Source organism: Telopea speciosissima, chromosome 9 (genome assembly GCF_018873765.1).
Source record: "Telopea speciosissima isolate NSW1024214 ecotype Mountain lineage chromosome 9, Tspe_v1, whole genome shotgun sequence".
Taxonomy (NCBI): Eukaryota; Viridiplantae; Streptophyta; class Magnoliopsida; order Proteales; family Proteaceae; genus Telopea; species Telopea speciosissima.
The window spans coordinates 48,080,249-48,097,614 of record NC_057924.1 but is presented as its reverse complement, the minus strand read 5'-3'; the positions used below and the strand labels follow the sequence as shown (position 1 = coordinate 48,097,614).

General features: G+C 38.6%; 1 protein-coding gene across 3 annotated transcripts; it reads left to right on the top strand.

Moving 5' to 3' along the window:
* The first annotated feature begins 2,761 nt into the window (after window positions 1-2,761).
* Window positions 2,762-15,378, top strand: LOC122639594. 3 transcript variants are annotated; one of them, XM_043832467.1, is made up of 9 exons: window positions 2,762-3,302; window positions 6,852-6,981; window positions 8,000-8,490; window positions 9,248-9,328; window positions 9,499-9,594; window positions 13,156-13,269; window positions 13,341-13,424; window positions 13,706-13,777; window positions 14,624-15,378. In XM_043832467.1, the coding sequence occupies exons 1-9, from the start codon at window positions 2,982-2,984 to the stop codon at window positions 14,891-14,893; spliced, it is 1,659 nt and encodes a 552-aa protein (XP_043688402.1). In that variant the 5' UTR covers window positions 2,762-2,981; the 3' UTR covers window positions 14,894-15,378. The 3 variants fall into 3 exon arrangements, with proteins under 3 accessions (XP_043688402.1, XP_043688401.1, XP_043688403.1); XM_043832466.1 differs by having other exon boundaries at window positions 13,150-13,269; XM_043832468.1 differs by having other exon boundaries at window positions 13,150-13,269; window positions 13,689-13,777; window positions 14,624-14,685.
* Window positions 15,379-17,366: the final 1,988 nt, after the last annotated feature.

Genomic DNA, 17,366 nt, shown 5'->3' with positions numbered 1-17,366 from the left:
ACTACAAAATGGTTAGATTGGAATTCCCCCAAAGGAAAACAAAAACTTTTTCAACCCAAGATTAGGTAATTACAAGTGTTATCAGTCAAACCTTCTCCAAATTAGTTGAATCACTAATTGGACAGTGGCACATGGGATAGAATGAAAATTATGCATCTAGGCAAGCCGATAATGTTTTTGAAAGTATTGTTAGGACTTGTGAGATGTTGATTATCACAGAGTTGTATTGAAACAATGAGCAAACTATTACGTTCTCCAATAGTCTCTTTCACCTTGAGTTGATTATAGCTTTCAATATCCTTACAATGAGAAAACCCCATCCGTGAAGCTTTAGACAATGTATTAGGCTTTTCAAGAGTTTTCCAACATATAGCTTTGTTTGGTATACTCCCTTGAAAAGAATGACCAAGTTAACTGTTTTCTTTTGTTATGTATTTGGAGATTGATGCATTGTTTTGAGTTATTTGTTCTTTTTTTAGTATCATGTTGTTTTGGTTTGTCAATATTTATGTTTTTTATTTTTTGGGAAAATATTTATGTTTGTTTAGTATTATGAAATGTTTATTTTCTTATGTATTTGTAATGTAAAAGTTAATAATGTACGTCAATATTCAAATTTTAATTCAATTTCACATCATGTGTCTCAATCATCCCTTTTGATTGATCATTCTAAGTTCCACAACAAAAAGTGAACCCAATCTAGTTTTGATAACCAATCAAACTACAAATTTGGGCACATCGACAAATGCTATTATCGTGTTTATTAGGTGTACATGCCTGTTGCATTGTGAAGATATGCTCGTATTTTTCTTTTTAGATTTTACAGATCAATCATATTAAATACATATTAAACACGTATTGTATTATTGCCGTATGCATTTTATTACGCCAAATTATTGAAAAATTGGCATATAGTCCATTTAATTGTCTACGTATCCGTAATCGTATTAATACCGTTCCCGAACTTACTAACTATGGTCATGTGTTTAATTTTTAAAAAAAAAAATGGGAAAAAGATCTCTACTTGGTGCTGTCTCCTACGTCCACTCATAGGACATTGTGAAATGACTCCTCTACCCCTGGGTAGATATCTAGGCGTGCCTCCCTGTTGGCCCAGACGCCTGTGTAGAGACCATGACCAAATAGACTTCTCTTGCCTAAAAAAAATATAAGGAAAAAGACTATTGCTTGGGCCTCTGGAGCTTGCACACACGCTAACCAATTGGAATCTGCATGCAAGCATCGTCTTGACAGAATTTCTACTTTTTCATGAGGGCAGCATGGTATTTTCATGGATTGCACTGGTCTAGCACTGGATCCACGAAGGTCATGCAACCAGGTACCGACAAGGTGAAGGGACGGCTAAGATTTTATCCGTACAATGGGCCTTCCACGGTGACATGTATGCATCAGCGTTTCTGAAGAGTTCGGCCACGATTGCAGCTTGTTTTCAGGCTTCCAGGTACACGTGTTTGGTGACAAAACAAAAGTAGGCTTCGTTGCGGCCATCACGCCACCATCTGCTTATTATGTATCAGAAATGCATCTCGGCATTTCTACACTTCATGTAATATTTATCTATATATCCAATCACGTGACAATTAACTGTCCACTGGGCCCACTTTTCTCCACTTCATCGTTTGTCCAGTAAAAGAGGTTAGCTTAGGACTTACACTGGCGACTGGCACAAATCAAGCATTGTCTAACATTATCCACTTTAATGAGAAAGGCCATTATATGCTACAGTCACCTACAGCATTCCTTAAGCATCTATTGACTACATTGATCCGATCTAATTGCTGGGCCCACCATCTCATTGTACTACATTGATCAACAGTCATAAATGATGAATGCCAAATTAATAATGATAGGGCCAACCTTTGGATCTGCATAATTCATTACACGGGCCCATATGTAGTACTTGACCTCAATGTGTCCGTGCAGCAGGTATGCTAAAGCATGGGAGATGGTGAGGTAGCGTGTAGCATGTAATTTGCTCACCCGGTAAAGTCTACAGTCTCTCATCACTCATCACATACCTTTCTATGTTTTTTTTAGTTTTTATTTTTAATTTTTGTTTGTTTTCATTGCTACGAGCAAGGCCTGAAGAAAAAGCTATGGTTTCGTGACGCTCTGTTATCAGAGATTTCTAGGGTTTCAGGGGTACATATTAATTAGATTCCTTCACGGAATCTTAACTAAAGTCATTTTCCAATTTCCACTGCTTTAATTTTTTTTTTCCTTCTATAATCAATAGAGCAGAATTTCTGTCGGCGTTTCCGTATGAAACTGTGATTTCTTCTGTATCCGACGAAATCGCTAAAGTTATCGGAACCTCTGGTAATCTAATTTGAGTTTGTTTTTAGTTTAGTCTGGCTTTGAGATCGAACATGTGAAGAATTTGGATCGATTGGAACGACATAGTTTGGTTTTCTGTGAAATTTTTGTAGTGTCTTTTGAAAGTTGGAACTTGTACTTGTCAAAGAAAGGAAAAAAGAGGGATTTAGTGGAACTGCTTTTTTGGTAACTTACTTGTGAAGGAATCGGACTGAATTTTTATGACGAGAATGGGCTTCTTTTGGTGGGATTCTGGTGCGGATTTAGTGCTTTCATGCGTTTTTTAGGGGGGGGGGGGGGGGGAGAGTTGTTTGTTAGGAATTCTTTTGTGAAGTTCATTAATGACGAGTTGATGTGGTTGGAAATGGAAGTTTCTGAATCTTCTTCTCTTGTTTGTTTGGAGTGGGACACGTGAAAATGAAGTGAGCTGGAGTTCTGCAGGTTTGAGTACAGGATCGAGCTCTTCATAGGATTCAGTTGATGTTTTTAGCTTTCTCATCAGCAGCGAAGAAACTGTGGAATCTTGAATTTTAATAGTGAGGACTGGTTGTGGATTTATATGGAATTCAGATAGTAATTTTTCTGTATTTCGCATGTGAGGTTTCTAGTTAAGAGCTGTGGTCGTGGGATTTTAGGTATATATTATGGAGGATATAGGGCTGTTCAAGCAAGGATGGAAGTGGCTACAGTCACAGAAGCAAGTTTACTCAAGTACAAGAACAGCAGTGAGCTGTTTCAGAGACAAGATTGTCTTTTTGGTCGATCGCCATTGGCCGATGGTTTACAGTGGGTTTTTGAAGATTGGGAAATTTCTATTGACGTTGTTGTTGCAGTGGAAGGATTGTATCGTCCGGGGTTTTGGGTCTATGATCAGCCTGGGTTCTGCGGCGTTGCTTGTTATAATGTGGAGTTGCTTTCTTAGTTTGACATCTATTAATTGCCTGGTATATGTACTCACGAGTCTGGTAAGTCTACTCCTGAATCTTTTTCTTTTATGTTTTCTGATCGAGTGTATCAATCAATATGAGAAAAGGGAAGTCATATTCCGTCCTTATCTACTGAGGAACTTGTGGATCAGTTCTATTAGGACTTTGGAGGGGATGAATTTGCAATTGCAATTGTCTAGGGTTGATATTAACTATCATTTTTCATACCATTCACTGTCAACATGGAAAACGAAAATGAAATGGCTCTACATTCGAAATTACACCTCCTAGGTTGTCTAAATTCCTGGATTCACACAAAGCAATTTATAAGTTATGAAACCTTCAGAGTTCCATTTGTTGTATGGTTGGATCATCTAATCTTTCGGATACTGATGCTGGTAGATCTTCTTGATAGTGATCTGATCCAATGGTCTATTATCCAACTACTATTCCACCTGGATGATATGCTGGTGAATAAACTTGAAGTTTCATGTTACGTGACATAACCAAATATGCCTCGTGCAAGGAGGTATTTGTATATGGAGTTTTATTGTCTTCAGAGCTGTTTGCTAATTGCTATTCATAGAGTCAAAATCTTCATGCTGAAGCTTGTTTGTTTTAATGAAAGTGTTCTTCTAGAAAGTTTTTTTTTTTTTGGTTGGGGAGGAAGGATAGTTAGATGTTATTAACATCTGGATGAAGTTAATTTTACTGAAAATGCTATGTTTTGGAATCATGTACACTATACATAGTTGCCAAGGCGATCCAAGGCAGTGGAGTGCTGTCTGAGCGCATAGGCGGTAAGCCGCCCATCTAGGTGGTGCCTAGGCGGTTAAGTGTGAATCCCCCCCTCTTTTCAAACATCAATACAGCATACCTTATATCATTAAAAATAAGAAACCTAAGTGAATACCAAATTACCAATATGAATTAAAAAGAATAATGCAGCAAGAATCAAGATACAAAGAAAAAATAAGTAGAAGAAGAAGCATCGGGCCATTGGCCGCATGTTAGCATAAATATATAATTAGTTCGTTACCAAAAAAAAAAAAACAAAAAAAGAGAGAAGGATAAGAAACAGCAGCAGCATCATGGGACCTAATAAAAAAAAAACAGAGTAGAAGAAGAAGCTGGCATCATCATCATTGATTCATCATTAGTTCATTACAAAGGAGGAAAAAACAGAGAAGTAGAATGTAGAAGAAGAAGAAGCAGCAGCAGCCAGCACTCAGCAGCATCATCAATCTTCATAATTCATTAGTCATTACAAAGAAAAAAAAAACAGATAATAGAAAAATGAAGAAGCAACATTACAATGTTACACAAAAAAAAATTTTAAAAAGTAGAAGAAGAAGCATCTGCGACGTGAGCAGGGGCAGGGAGCAGAATAAGAAAAAATAAAAAAAAGAGAAACAGAGAAGAAGACTTGAGCAGGGTAATGTAGTCTTAGATTGGTAGGAGACCAACTAGGAGTCAATCAACCAGAATCTATTACGAACAGGTGAATCGGCTAGGTCAAAATAGGGTTTTTGGTGAAATTAGGGCTAGGGTTTGATGTATGGGTTATGTCAAGGTAGTGGAGTCTATCAGTGAAGGTCCTGAGATGTTTTGATGGATGGAAGTGTGTAAACTTGAATGGGCAGCAACTTAGTTTTAGGGTTTCGGGTTTTGGAAAAGAGGAAAGAGGGGAATCTAGGGTTTAGGATGTGAATTTAGGGATGGGGCTTGGATCGAGCTTCCCTAGGGATGAGAGGGAGATTCAGTCCAAGTTTGGGCTATTTCTGATGTTGGGTTTGATCTGTGGGAGTTTTAGGGTTTTTGGGAATTGATTTGAGATGGGGGGAAATTAGGGTTTCAGTGTTTGCAATGGGCAGCAAGGGACATCGTGTTCTCCTTATGCACAGGGGTTGTTGTGGTTGAAGTTTGATGAAGTTCTGATGGCTGATTGGGTATGTGGGGAATTTAGGGTTTGGGAAAATTGAAAATAACAAAGGGGAAAACTAGGATTTGGGTTGTATACTTGTATAGGATTAGGAGTAGAAGGTTGGGGATGGAGATGTTTCCAACTTGTAATGGCAAAAAGTTATTGGCAGCAGCTTGTTGATGGAAGAACTTGAATAAAAATCGAGTCTTGGACAGAAACTTGAAAGTAGAACTTGAGAGGAACCACTCTGGCCTCACACCGCAGAGTGTTGATTGGATCAGACACCAATCCCACCAGTCTTGATCGCTCCCAAGACAATCTTCTTGTCTCTCGCTACGTTTTTGTGTGTGTGTGTGTGTGAGTGAGTGAGAGTGGTGGTGGTGAGTGGTGTGACAACAGTCGAGTATGATACACCCATGCAAGGAAAAAAACAGTTGCCGGAGGACTGGGAGGAGAAAAAGAAGAAGAAGAACCAAATAAAAAAAAACAAAAACAAAAAGGCCCTTTACTTACCTGCTTGAAGAGGTTGCCAGAGCCAAGGAAGGAGGCCGAGAATCACTGAAGAGGGGTTCAAAGAATTGCATCGTTGTCGAAGTGTCGAGCCGAAGAAGACTCTATTTTCGATTTCTATTTTTCCCAACTTAGGGAGTTAGAGTATAGTGTATTAGTGTTTAATGCTTTTTATGTTAATGTATTGCAGATGTAAGTTTTCAAGTTACACCTCCAATACATATTAAGGAAAAAGCATTAACTCTTAAATGGTTAAAAAAAAATTTAATCGTTAAAAACTTAAGTTTTATAATCTTAAACAAGAATATCGCTCGATATGGCCATATGTCATGGTATGGCGTCCATGGCGGCGTCAGGGCGACGCCATGGAGGCCATATCGGTTGACATTCTTGACTCACCCATATCGTTGGTCGATATACATCCATCTCCACTGATATGACGCCATGGCGCCGCCATGACAACTATGCTTTGAACGCATTTATAAGGAGTGATATGTGATATATTGCAGATTAGGGAGGCTAAAGGACAGAGGGCTATTCCAAAAATTTCTTGGGTAACACAAAACAGCTTTAAATAGGGTGGAATGGTGAATCAAGATCCATGTCTGCAACCTCATTTAGTTTGTAAAAGGCTTAGTTAAGCTGGCTCGAGTTACTATGGGTAGGAAAATATCAGCCCTTCTAGTTTTTTTTAAATAAACTGGAAGATGGCTGTTTAAAATTGAACAAGATATTTACATGATGATGAGCATCGACTTTGGAGTGTTAGATATTTACGCAATGGTGACCAACTGACTATCAACTTTGGAGTCCAAGGAGCTTATTCTTGGGAGCTGTTCCTTTTTCTGTTGGTGCTCATATGAAGAGCAAAACAGGCATGTTTTTTACAACATGAGAAGGGGAATGTTTAGATGATTAAAGGTGCTATGGATGGAATTGGTTTGAGAGAGAGACTTCTGCTTTATTTGGCAACTGTACGGAGGTACGATTAGACTCTATACCAACTCTTTACTCATGTCTGTTTTTTTTTTTTGAGGATGTTCTTTGCAGTTACCCGATTAAATACGTTAGAAGCTAATGATTCTTATGTTCTTCATGTGATATACTGTATTAGTTGGCTCTCTGATGGACTGACAACAGATTTATTGTTTCAGGGTGCTGCTGGGGCTGCTGTTAGATACTTAGGTTATACCCCTGGACTTTTTATTGTTGGGCTGTTTGGTATTTTTACTCTGTGGATGTATGGTAATTTCTGGATAACAGGAATGCTCTCTATAGTTGGAGGTAAGGTGTTACTCTTTAATTACTAATTTCTTTGCTAGACATGTTGGTTTATCCTTTGTTAATATTTGTCACCCTTTTCTCTAATTTGGTTCTGGGGATCAGTATCCTAGGAAGGATCAATCCTGGGTGACCTGATGCAGATAATTGTGGATTGTATGTACAAGAAGCAAAGACCTAGTAAACACAATGGATTGTGGCTAGTCCACTGCATAAAATAGATTGGATTTATCTTTCTAGTACTGCCAGATCAGACAATCCAACCGATCTGACAACATCGTTAATACTATGACAATACACAAAGGATCTTGCAGAAGATTTTTTTTTGGGGGGGGGGGTAACCCACCACTTGATGTCTCCCATCTGTGAGCTCCTCTCTATGGATTATGCTCATCTGATTGGATAATCGTGACTAGGAATGGCAGTAGGGTGGATTCGGTATGGATATTATCAATACCACTCCTGCCCTGTCCCCGCAAAACATACATGGGGTTCTTAACTTACAAGTTAACCAGGGCGTGTGGGTACCTTTGGTTTTTCAAATATTGTTTCCAACCCTAACCGGAAAAGGCCTTACCATACCTGACCCATCAGGGATGGTGCGTATGTGGGAGGTACCCACTTTAACTCGGTCCTTTGTCCTCCCAAATCGTGAAGTTCTACTTTTATGGGTCCTTTGTCGGATGTTGCCTTGACTGCAAAGCACTGGTTTCTTCTCTGGACTATTTGGAAATTGTTCTAGATCATTGAGTCTTTTTTTTCTTTCTTTCTGTCTAAAAAGCTCTTGGTGTTATTCATCAAATAGTGGGTCCTAGCACCTTTTGGTTCCTTTGGTATGGTGTGCATTCTCAAACCTTGTAGCTCTAATAACAAATCCTGATGTCTGTACAAAAATTTTGGAGAAATGGTGTTTGGCTCCATTGTCACTTTGATTGTTATCTTTGGAAGAAGTGCATCCAAGCAGTCCCTTTATCCCTTTTTTTTTGAGGTCATCTTAAATATTTGAATACTTTATGAACAGGTTATTTGTTCTCCCTAAATCATGCACGGATCGTGGTCTTAATGGCAACCATATATGCTCTTTATTGCGTTAAGGTTCGTGTTGGGTGGCTCGGCGTTTTTCTCTCGGTAAACCTTGCCTTCCTCTCAAATGATCTCTTCAATTACTTGCTTCAAGGGTGTGACAATGCAACTGAAGGCACACATTTTGAAGAGCAAAAAGAATCAGAGCCAGTTACAGAAGATGACTTCTCAGGAGATTGTGAATATTCTGCTCCAACTAGCGATGCTGAGAACTTGCACACATTCAAATCATCCAGCAAACCTTCTACCACTTTGAATTTTGTGAATAGTCAGGGAGAATGCTCTGCTAGCCGGGTGGTAAAAGCAGACACAACTTCAGTGGATGAGATGAAGAGGATATTGAATAGTGGGAATCATTATGAAACACTGGGACTTCCTTCCTACAAGAGCATTGATGCTACTGTAGTGAAAAAGGAATACAGGAAAAAGGTATGCTTATTATTTGCTGTTTGCATTTTGATGCTCCCGCTTGAGAGTTCTCCTTAACTATGTATCATTCGCAGATCGTATTATATTCCCTTTCACGTATATAATCCTTGGGGTCTACCAAGGAGTGTTTTAGTCTCTCTCTCTCTCTCTCTCCCTCCCTTATTCATTTCTGTTGTGGGGTTTGGGTTGAGGGTACAGATGTGTATCTGTTATACGTTTGATTTGCACACCTCATGCTAAAACTATACTAGCACATTTAAGAAAACCACTTTCCTATTTCCTCACTTTGTATGTAAAGCTGGCTCTTCTTTTTTTTTTTTTTCCTACTTTTTCAATGAATAGTTTGATGTCTTATAAGGGAGTTAAGGGCATCACTGTAATTTCATTATATTGTAAGAGAACTACTTGAGATTAAGTAAACAGTGACTCTGCTTCAACACCCCTAGCCCCATCCTTCCCTTACCCTTTAAGCCACCATCTCTCTCTCTCTCTCTCTCTCTCTCTCTCCCCACATACAGTTTTCCGCATACATGCTACAGGATCAAGTAGCATTACATCTGCCAGTTAGTGGTGGGTGAAGCACCTTTTTGGCGTGATCTTCCCCTTTCCCGTTATCCTTTAATTGGGTCTGGCTGTAGTTCTGCTGCACAATATTTACTGTTGCTTTATTTGAGTTTGGTGGATATTCTATGTAATTTTCTTTTTCTTTTTTGTTATTTTTATGTGTATGTATGTGATTTCTATTTTATCAGTACAGGCCATGCTTGTGCATCCTGATAAAAATATGGGAAGTCCTCTTGCAAGTGAATCATTCAAAAAACTTCAGGGTGCATACGAGGCAAGTTTACATCTACTAGAAACTGTAATCTAGATTTTCTTATTCCTAAACTTTAGGTCAGTGCAGCTTCCTTACTAGTTATTCTGTTTAGATTAGTACTGTCAAACTGGTGCTACATCGTGCAAATCATGTTATGGCCTTAGCAACTTGTAACAGTGATGAATTTTCAGGTTCTTTCAAATTCTATGAAGAAGAGGGATTATGACGATCAACTAAGGAAGGAGGAATCAAGGAGCGTGTGTCAGACCTGCAGCACCTCACAACCGGTAGTGTATATGGGCTAAAGTTTTTAAGTCATGAGCCATGTGCCAGTTCCTAAGCATCTTTCAGATTCTGCAAAATTTGTCTGTTCTGTTGCCAAAATTGAGTTAGATCATGAGTGAACATCGTGAAAGGAGAAATCAATTTTGCCATTTTTCTTATTGAGTTTATAATTCATATTGCAGTATTGCACCTACATTCGCTGTTTGTGCATGCATGCATGCACACATTGTTAATCTTTCGATTGTCCCAATGGAGTCTGTTTTGCAGGTTGCAGTTAAGAGTAGCAGGGCCAAAGGGGTCCTTTCGATGAAGAAGATTTCTTTAAATTTTTATTTATTTTATCGATTTTTTAACTTTCTTATACGATGGCTATCTGACCAAGATACTGTATGGGCCTAATGTTGTGCAGCAATGGAATAGTATAGGTGTGAAATGAGTGTCGCTGAGATGGTGATGTTGAGACGGATGAGTGGCAACTGGCAAAGCGACTCCAAGAGGTTACTAGATGCTAGAAAGTAGATTGAGATGGGTTGGCCTTGGCCATGTGCGACTAAGGGCAGACAATGCACCCGTGCATAGTGATTTGTTGCAAATTTATGTTCAGAGGACAAGGGGAAGTCTGAAGATGAGTTGGATTGAAGTAGAGGGAAGAAATGATTGTTTACTAGTTAGCAAAAGTAATGGCCTTTAACAAAGAGGAATTGTGGAATCGGATTCATCTGGCTTGACCCCAAATACTTGGAATTAGTTTTTTTTTTTTTTGATAAATTAACAAAAGTTATTAGGAAAAAGTTGTTATAAAAAGTAGGATTTACCGTTAGGGCATATATGATGTCCACATGCACATGAACGGGAAGGCCTCTCTACAAATTCAAGGTAGCCTCATTTCATACAATTGGATATGGCCCCATGTACAAAAAGTCTCTCCCGACCTCTCCTGGCTAAAGAATTAGCTAAGGAATTTTCTGATCTTGGTTTCCAAGAGAATGTGATATTCCCCTGGTTACACAAGACCTTGCCCTCCTTGTGACATGTGCTGATCTCCAAAGGAATTAGGCTGTCCTGCAGTAACCATTTAATGATCAGAGCTGAATCACCCTCAATTATCAAATGTGTCCAAGGTTAAGATGCAAAAATTGATAATCCCTGGATGATGGCTTGAATCTCAATTCTCAGCTGTATTAGAATCTAATCTGCCCTCCCAATAAAGCATGAGAAACCCAGTAAAATCTTGCTTTATCTCTAAAAACTCCACCATTTTTGCTGGTCCTGGGCTACCAAAGCTTCTCCCACGAAAGTTTGTTTTGATAGAGCAGTCATCTTTTGCTGTCCATCCTTGTACGGTCTCCTATTTGGAAGGTGTAGATCTCACCATATTTCCCACTCTATAATAATATAGTCAAAAGGTATATCCCAAAATGTATTTTGGTTGGTTGCCCAATGAGCTGCTCTATCCATTATTAACATGGATATATAGATCAAAGTTCTACATCTGCTCCCTGAAAACCTGGTTATTTCTTTCTGGCCAAATGCTCCATAGTATTTCCATAGGGTCTTACTCTTTATGACAAAGGATATAGAATCCCAGAAAGAGGCTAAATCTACCATTTCCAATGGAGAAATCCAGCAGACTCCAAATAAACGAATAAATGGTAACCATATGTCCTTTGCAAAATTATAATGAATAAACAAGCGCCTTTTTTTTTTTTGTTCTTCTTCTTCTATGGCTGGCTTCTGCTAGTGGTGGCCGGTGGCTTTGGCAGCCGCCGCCACATCTGCTGCTGTAATTCTGTGATTCAAATTAAATTGTGCATCTGTTTGTATAAGTTATGCAATTATATGCTTATATGACTATGTAATTCTGTGAGTATTTATGTAATTTTGTGATTATGTGAGTATGTAATTATGTGATTCACTGATTTTGTAATTCTGTGATTATGTTATATTTTGCAATGCCTTGATTATGTAATTCAATTGTCCAATATGACCTTGAACATCAGCATCTAGGTTTAACCCACTCATGCATGCCTAGGTTGCCTAGGCGCCCCGCCTTGTTGCCTAAGTGCTTAGGTGCCCCTCCACCGCCTTGGGTCGCCTTGTCACCTTGACAACTATGCTTCCTGATTCCACTTCCTTTCTACAATTTTGACACATCTGAGGTTAAACAGCCCTATTGGGTCTTCTTCTCTGCACCATATCAGCAGTTTTTACTTTCTCAAGGTGACTCTCCTTGTCAAAACTTTATATTTTGATGGACTGTGGGATTTCCATATCAATCTATGTGGAAAAGTTGGTTTCTGGAAAGGACTTTGGAATAAGTAAATTGAGTTTATTTATTCGTTTAGGTGAACGGTTCTTTGGGTGTCCATCTTGATATGCTTGGAAAATTTTGTGTCTTAATTTGAGCCATATAGAGCATTGTCCAATCAAGAGCCTTAGAGGAAAATAATATCAAGAACATTAGATAGAAAGAATATTCAGTTGCCCACATTTCACATTGAAGGCATCATCCGTAATTTAGCCCATAATACATTAAACTATTCCTTCCATATTTTCAGTGGCCCTAATATTGACTTTTTTTTTTTAAGAAAAAAAGGGGGTGTGGGATGTTCTTGCTTTTGCCATGTGGTGAAGTCGTTTTGGACTGAAACTTGACATGGGTAGAAGTTTTACCTGTCTGTCTTTTTTGTGTGCCACCTAAGCTGCCATATGGCAGATATGTTGCTCTCCTAGTAAGCGTAGGGGATTGCAATTCCAACTAACCTCCTCCCGTATTCTCGTTTATTTATTGTTCTCCAGAAAGATTACTGATCTTTTTTTTGTGTGTGAAAAGTAACCAAATTGCTTAGGTATAGGGAGTTTAGATGTGCTATTGCACTAGTGTTGGTTGCTTGTCCATTACCCAGTTTGTTGCGTGTAAAAAGGTATTTTGGTCAGTGTACCAAAGAAGCTACAAAGTAATAGATACTTCATTACTTCATAGGTTATCATGTATGTCCTCCAGATTGCCTGTAAATTATTAATGTCTTACTCTAAGCTATGGTTGATCATTATGCTAAACCAAGTAGATAAATTGATCTTGATTTGGGTATGGGATGTGCTAGACAAAAGCACCATCCTTGTTGTCAACGTCGTCGGTATCAGAAGGCTGGTCCAGATTGGCCATATCAGTTCTCCAGAGGAAAGAAGTCTCCTTACTGATGTGGAAATAATTCTGTAGTGACATCAAAGCAAACATAGCAAACCTTTTGCTTTGGTTTTCCCAATTTCCTGGTAGGTTTTTCACATGTAAAAATATTGTTGTACCTGGAGTATGAACAAATCCATCTGTACCTGATGTTAATCATTTAGTCTAGAATTCTGGTGCAACAATCAAAGTAGAAACTATACCATTGCATGTTCATCCTGAATATACTGAGCAGCAGGCAAATTTCTGTAGGAAAGCAGTATCTTTGGCTTAATCTATTAATTAATGTGGACCTGTGTAATAGCATAATTGTGTAGTTGCTGTGGAAATGGGACTCAATGAAGCAGTTTTTTGATACTTGTCTTACAAGTGGCAGGATGGTATGGATTATCGCTCTGACGAGTCTAGGCGTATACACTGCACAAAGTGTGGCAATGCACATATATGGATATGCACCAATAGGACTAAAGCCAAGGCCAGGTGGTGTCAGGTGAGGCTACTTTTGAACTTATCTGGAGCTTTTTACCGATATGGAAAAGTTAATATTGGCTGTGGCATTAGGATTGTTGTCAATATCATCAAGCCAAGGACGGAGATGGGTGGGTTGAGTATGGATGTTCACGCTTCATAGCAAGGCCTCAGAAGGTATTTATCTTACCAGAGAAAAATGCTTTGATTAATTCTATCTTTAAGCAAATTCCAATTATAATTGGAAATTCATTTGATTGATTGCCATTGTTCTGGAACTAGAGCACCTCCCCCCTTTGCCATTTAGATGGTGTTTCGGAGTCCAACCACCCTCACTCCCTACAAATTGTCGTTCTTGTAGTGAAGGCTGTTATTATTATTTATTTTTGTTTCTTTTGAGATACTGGATTGGTATGTTATGGTTATTTCTGGTTTTACCAGTTTCATCTTGCTTTCAGGTCGAAATACCACGTGCCTTTGTTTGTGCAGAAAGTAAGATCTTTGATGTGTCAGAATGGGCCATTTGTCAGGTATGGTTTTTTTATTTGTTTTCTGATTAGCCTTTCTCAGGTGTTAGTGTTAGCTTTGCTTTTAAGCTTTAAAGGTCCATTCAGTCATGTTTCAATCAGCCTTTGCTACGTGATTTTCCTGATCTAGATACTGTGATGAGGTGATGGTTCATTCCCTTCCTACAGCGATGGGGAGAAAATTTGAAAACACTAAAGCGCTGTTTATTTTATCTTGCTATATTGAAAATATTTTGCTGAAAATTAGTGGCAGCTATATTAATCTTTACACTTGCATAAACTTTTTTGTTGTAGTAAAAAATCTTTGGCTTTTAAGTTCCATCTCATCAATGGTAATGTCTAACCAGGTTAACGTAACTCCTAGTTTTAGAATTAGGAGTCTTGAGTGATTGTGGTTTGTTAGGAACTTGTTTAGTTGGCATAGTATGCATGGTGAGCTACCTATATGCTTTCTTTTAAAAAACACAAAAATTGTAACAGGAAAAAACAAAACTTATCATAAAGGAAAAGATTGAATAAATCATGTTTGTTGCTAACCATGATGGTTGGCAAATGTGTCCAGTGAAGAAAAAAAATCCTACACCAGGCATACTAGGTACTTGGGGTGTGTAATATAACACAATGTCGTTAGTACTATATATTCCTGTTTACAGACTGATCTTTGACAACCAAAATATTATTTTGGGGTCTCTAATTTGGGACCTCACGAGCTTCTTTGTCATTGATCACATGCGACTAATGGATCTTAATCTCTACTGTGGCAATATTCCTGAGTGGTGAATTTGTCATCTCACGCCTTTTTTCCTTGATTTCACCTTCACCTCCTTTCATCTTGAATTTTTGTTGTAGGGAATGGTATGTAGGCCCAATACTCATCGGCCAAGCTTCCATGTAAACATGGTTGGGTTGGAGAAGGCAACACAGAGGTCCAACTCAAGTAGATTTCCTTGGGACTTGGATGCTGAGATGATGGAAGAAGACGACGAAGAGTTTGAGATATGGCTTCAGCAGGCCTTGGCCTCGGGCCTCTTCTCAGAAACTCCCAAACGCAGAAAGAGCTGGAGCCCTTTCAAATTACATCCAAAGAAAGAGAAGAAACAGTCGCGGAGATCTACATGAATTGCTGTACAAAAGATAACTTAGAGATCTGATGCTAAGAGGTCAAATTGATCTTGTATATCATCTTTCTTGCTGAAAGATGAAAAAAGATGAGAGAGATGAGCAATGGATTCAATATTGGGATTTGGTACGAGAAAATACATTTCAAGTATCCTTTGCAGCCTCTTGTCTGTTCTGTTGTAAAGTCAGTCGTGAAGGGTGGTGAGCACACAGCTCTGCAAGTGAAAGGTTTTTCTCCTCAGGGCTTGGGTTGTGCTTGTGGTGCAGCAGTCAGGAGCTCTGATCACTGATCGTCGCATAAAACAGAGGGAAACAATGAAACCAGTGTCCTTGTAAATTGATCCTGATAACATCCATCTTTATTACATTCTCTGTTCTATAAATAATTCTGGGTTCACGTATGTTACAAATGATGCTTCTTTCCTAGTCTAGATCAGCCAGCAGGGTATAATTTGATCTGGCATTACACGGTAACTTGGTTGAGGAGAAAAATATAAAAAGGCATATATAGTTAATACCATGTTGGAGTCTCCTGCGATTCTGATACTATGGTTGGCTGTGTTTAGATTATTTTTTGTTATAATGCTTTATTATTTCTGTTTTCTTTTAACATGTCAATGGTGATTCTAGACCAGTGTGAAGCTCTGCATCATATTAGAGACTTCAGAAATCAAATGATAACTTGCAAGTCCAATTCGAATAGTGGTGAGGAAGGGCATGCATAGGTTAGGTCTTGTACTTAGTATGACTTCGGATAGGGTTTATTGGAGCGCAAGGATCCAGATAGCAAATCTCATTTAGCTGAGATTCTTCTGTTATGCTGGGTTGGGCTTCTTTCCTCTCACTATTTTTCATCCTTCACTTGTCATTTTTCACTTTTCATTTTGTATCTAGTGTCATATTGCATCCTTCTTCAGTTTTCATTTCTTCTTTCATATTGCATCCCCTGTTAGAATTTAGTTTTCTTTCGTTGTGTTATCCATGTAGCCGACCCTGTTATGTTGGGATAAGGCTGAATTTTTTGTTGTTGTAAGAGAAATAAAGAGATATTGAACCCCACGACAGACTACACATAAGAATTTAATCGGTTTCTTAGTGTCTTGTAACCTATATCACTAGCCTTCTCAAAATCCTTGAGAGCTCATGTCAAATGTTCGATATCCATACTAGTAGTAATGTAAGATTGATGAGAACAAATAAACAATGTGGCAATGTAATGTATATGCATCACTGAGCAAAGGATTTTCCCCATATTTTTTGTTAAGAAATGTTCAAGTCATCACCATCTTCCTCTGGCTTCTAGCAGTTTTTCTGAACAACTGAACCAGGCGGTGCTCTCTCTCTCAGGACTGGGGAAAAGCCTGGTATAGGTAGCCAAAAGGTTTTTTGCTTATGCCAAGGTTCAAACCATATGTTGATGTGGTCACATGAACCTACAATTTAACACACCCAGTTCCGCAGAATTGCCTCTTGTAGATTTAGGACAACATATATTGCTCCATGATTTGAGGCATGAGGATTTTCGTGATTTATGGTTTCACCAAAAACATGATTGTAGTCTATCAGGAATGTTATGGACCAAGCTTGATAACCAGGAGGAAGACATCTAGTGAGAAGGGATGGATGCCTTAACTGACTTGATCTGGGTATCCACAGTGACACTCAGGATCAAAACTAATAAAAAGTGATGGGCTTAGTGGATCTCCTTGATGGACACCTTGCTGAAATGATATGGTCAAAAGCTAAACAATTAGTTTTGATCTTGAGTGTCACTGTGGATAGACAAATTGAATTAAAATAGCACCATTTGTCATTAAAGCCAAGGAACTGCCTGATTGCTCCGATAAAGCCTTATTCCAATCTATCATAGGAATTTTTTTGGGGGTAAAAGATCAGTCTATTCAGAAAAAACAAGTTACAATACTTCTACACGCAGAGAGGCAGGGATCGGATAAAGGTCAAACTGTCTGCCTCGTTACAGACAGGGCCCTCCTGGCAAGAGCATTAGGGATAGCATAGCTGTTCTTGGGATAAAATGAAAAGTACGAGACTCAAAACAATTCCAAAGATACATAATATCTTCTACAATAGGCTGAATCAATAAAGGTGGTGAAGAGGAAGCCAAATGTAAGGTTAAGATGACTTATTGGTTATCACTTTCCACAATCAAATTATCAATCCCCAACATACCTTGCCTCACCGCCACTACTTCATTAAGAAGAACATCACACATATGGTATAGTTCAGAGATGATAGATATGCATCGACCTTGGGAATCTCTAATAATAAAGCCTAAACCTCCACGCTTCTTCTCAAGAAGAACAGAAGCGTCACAATGTAATTTGTGGGTAAAACAGGGTGGAGGCTACTATAATGAAAAAATCATTGGCTCTTGTACATGACCATGATGGTGGTATAATAGGATATGATGCCGCACCAGAAACTCTCTCCAGGACTTTTGAGCTGCTTCAAT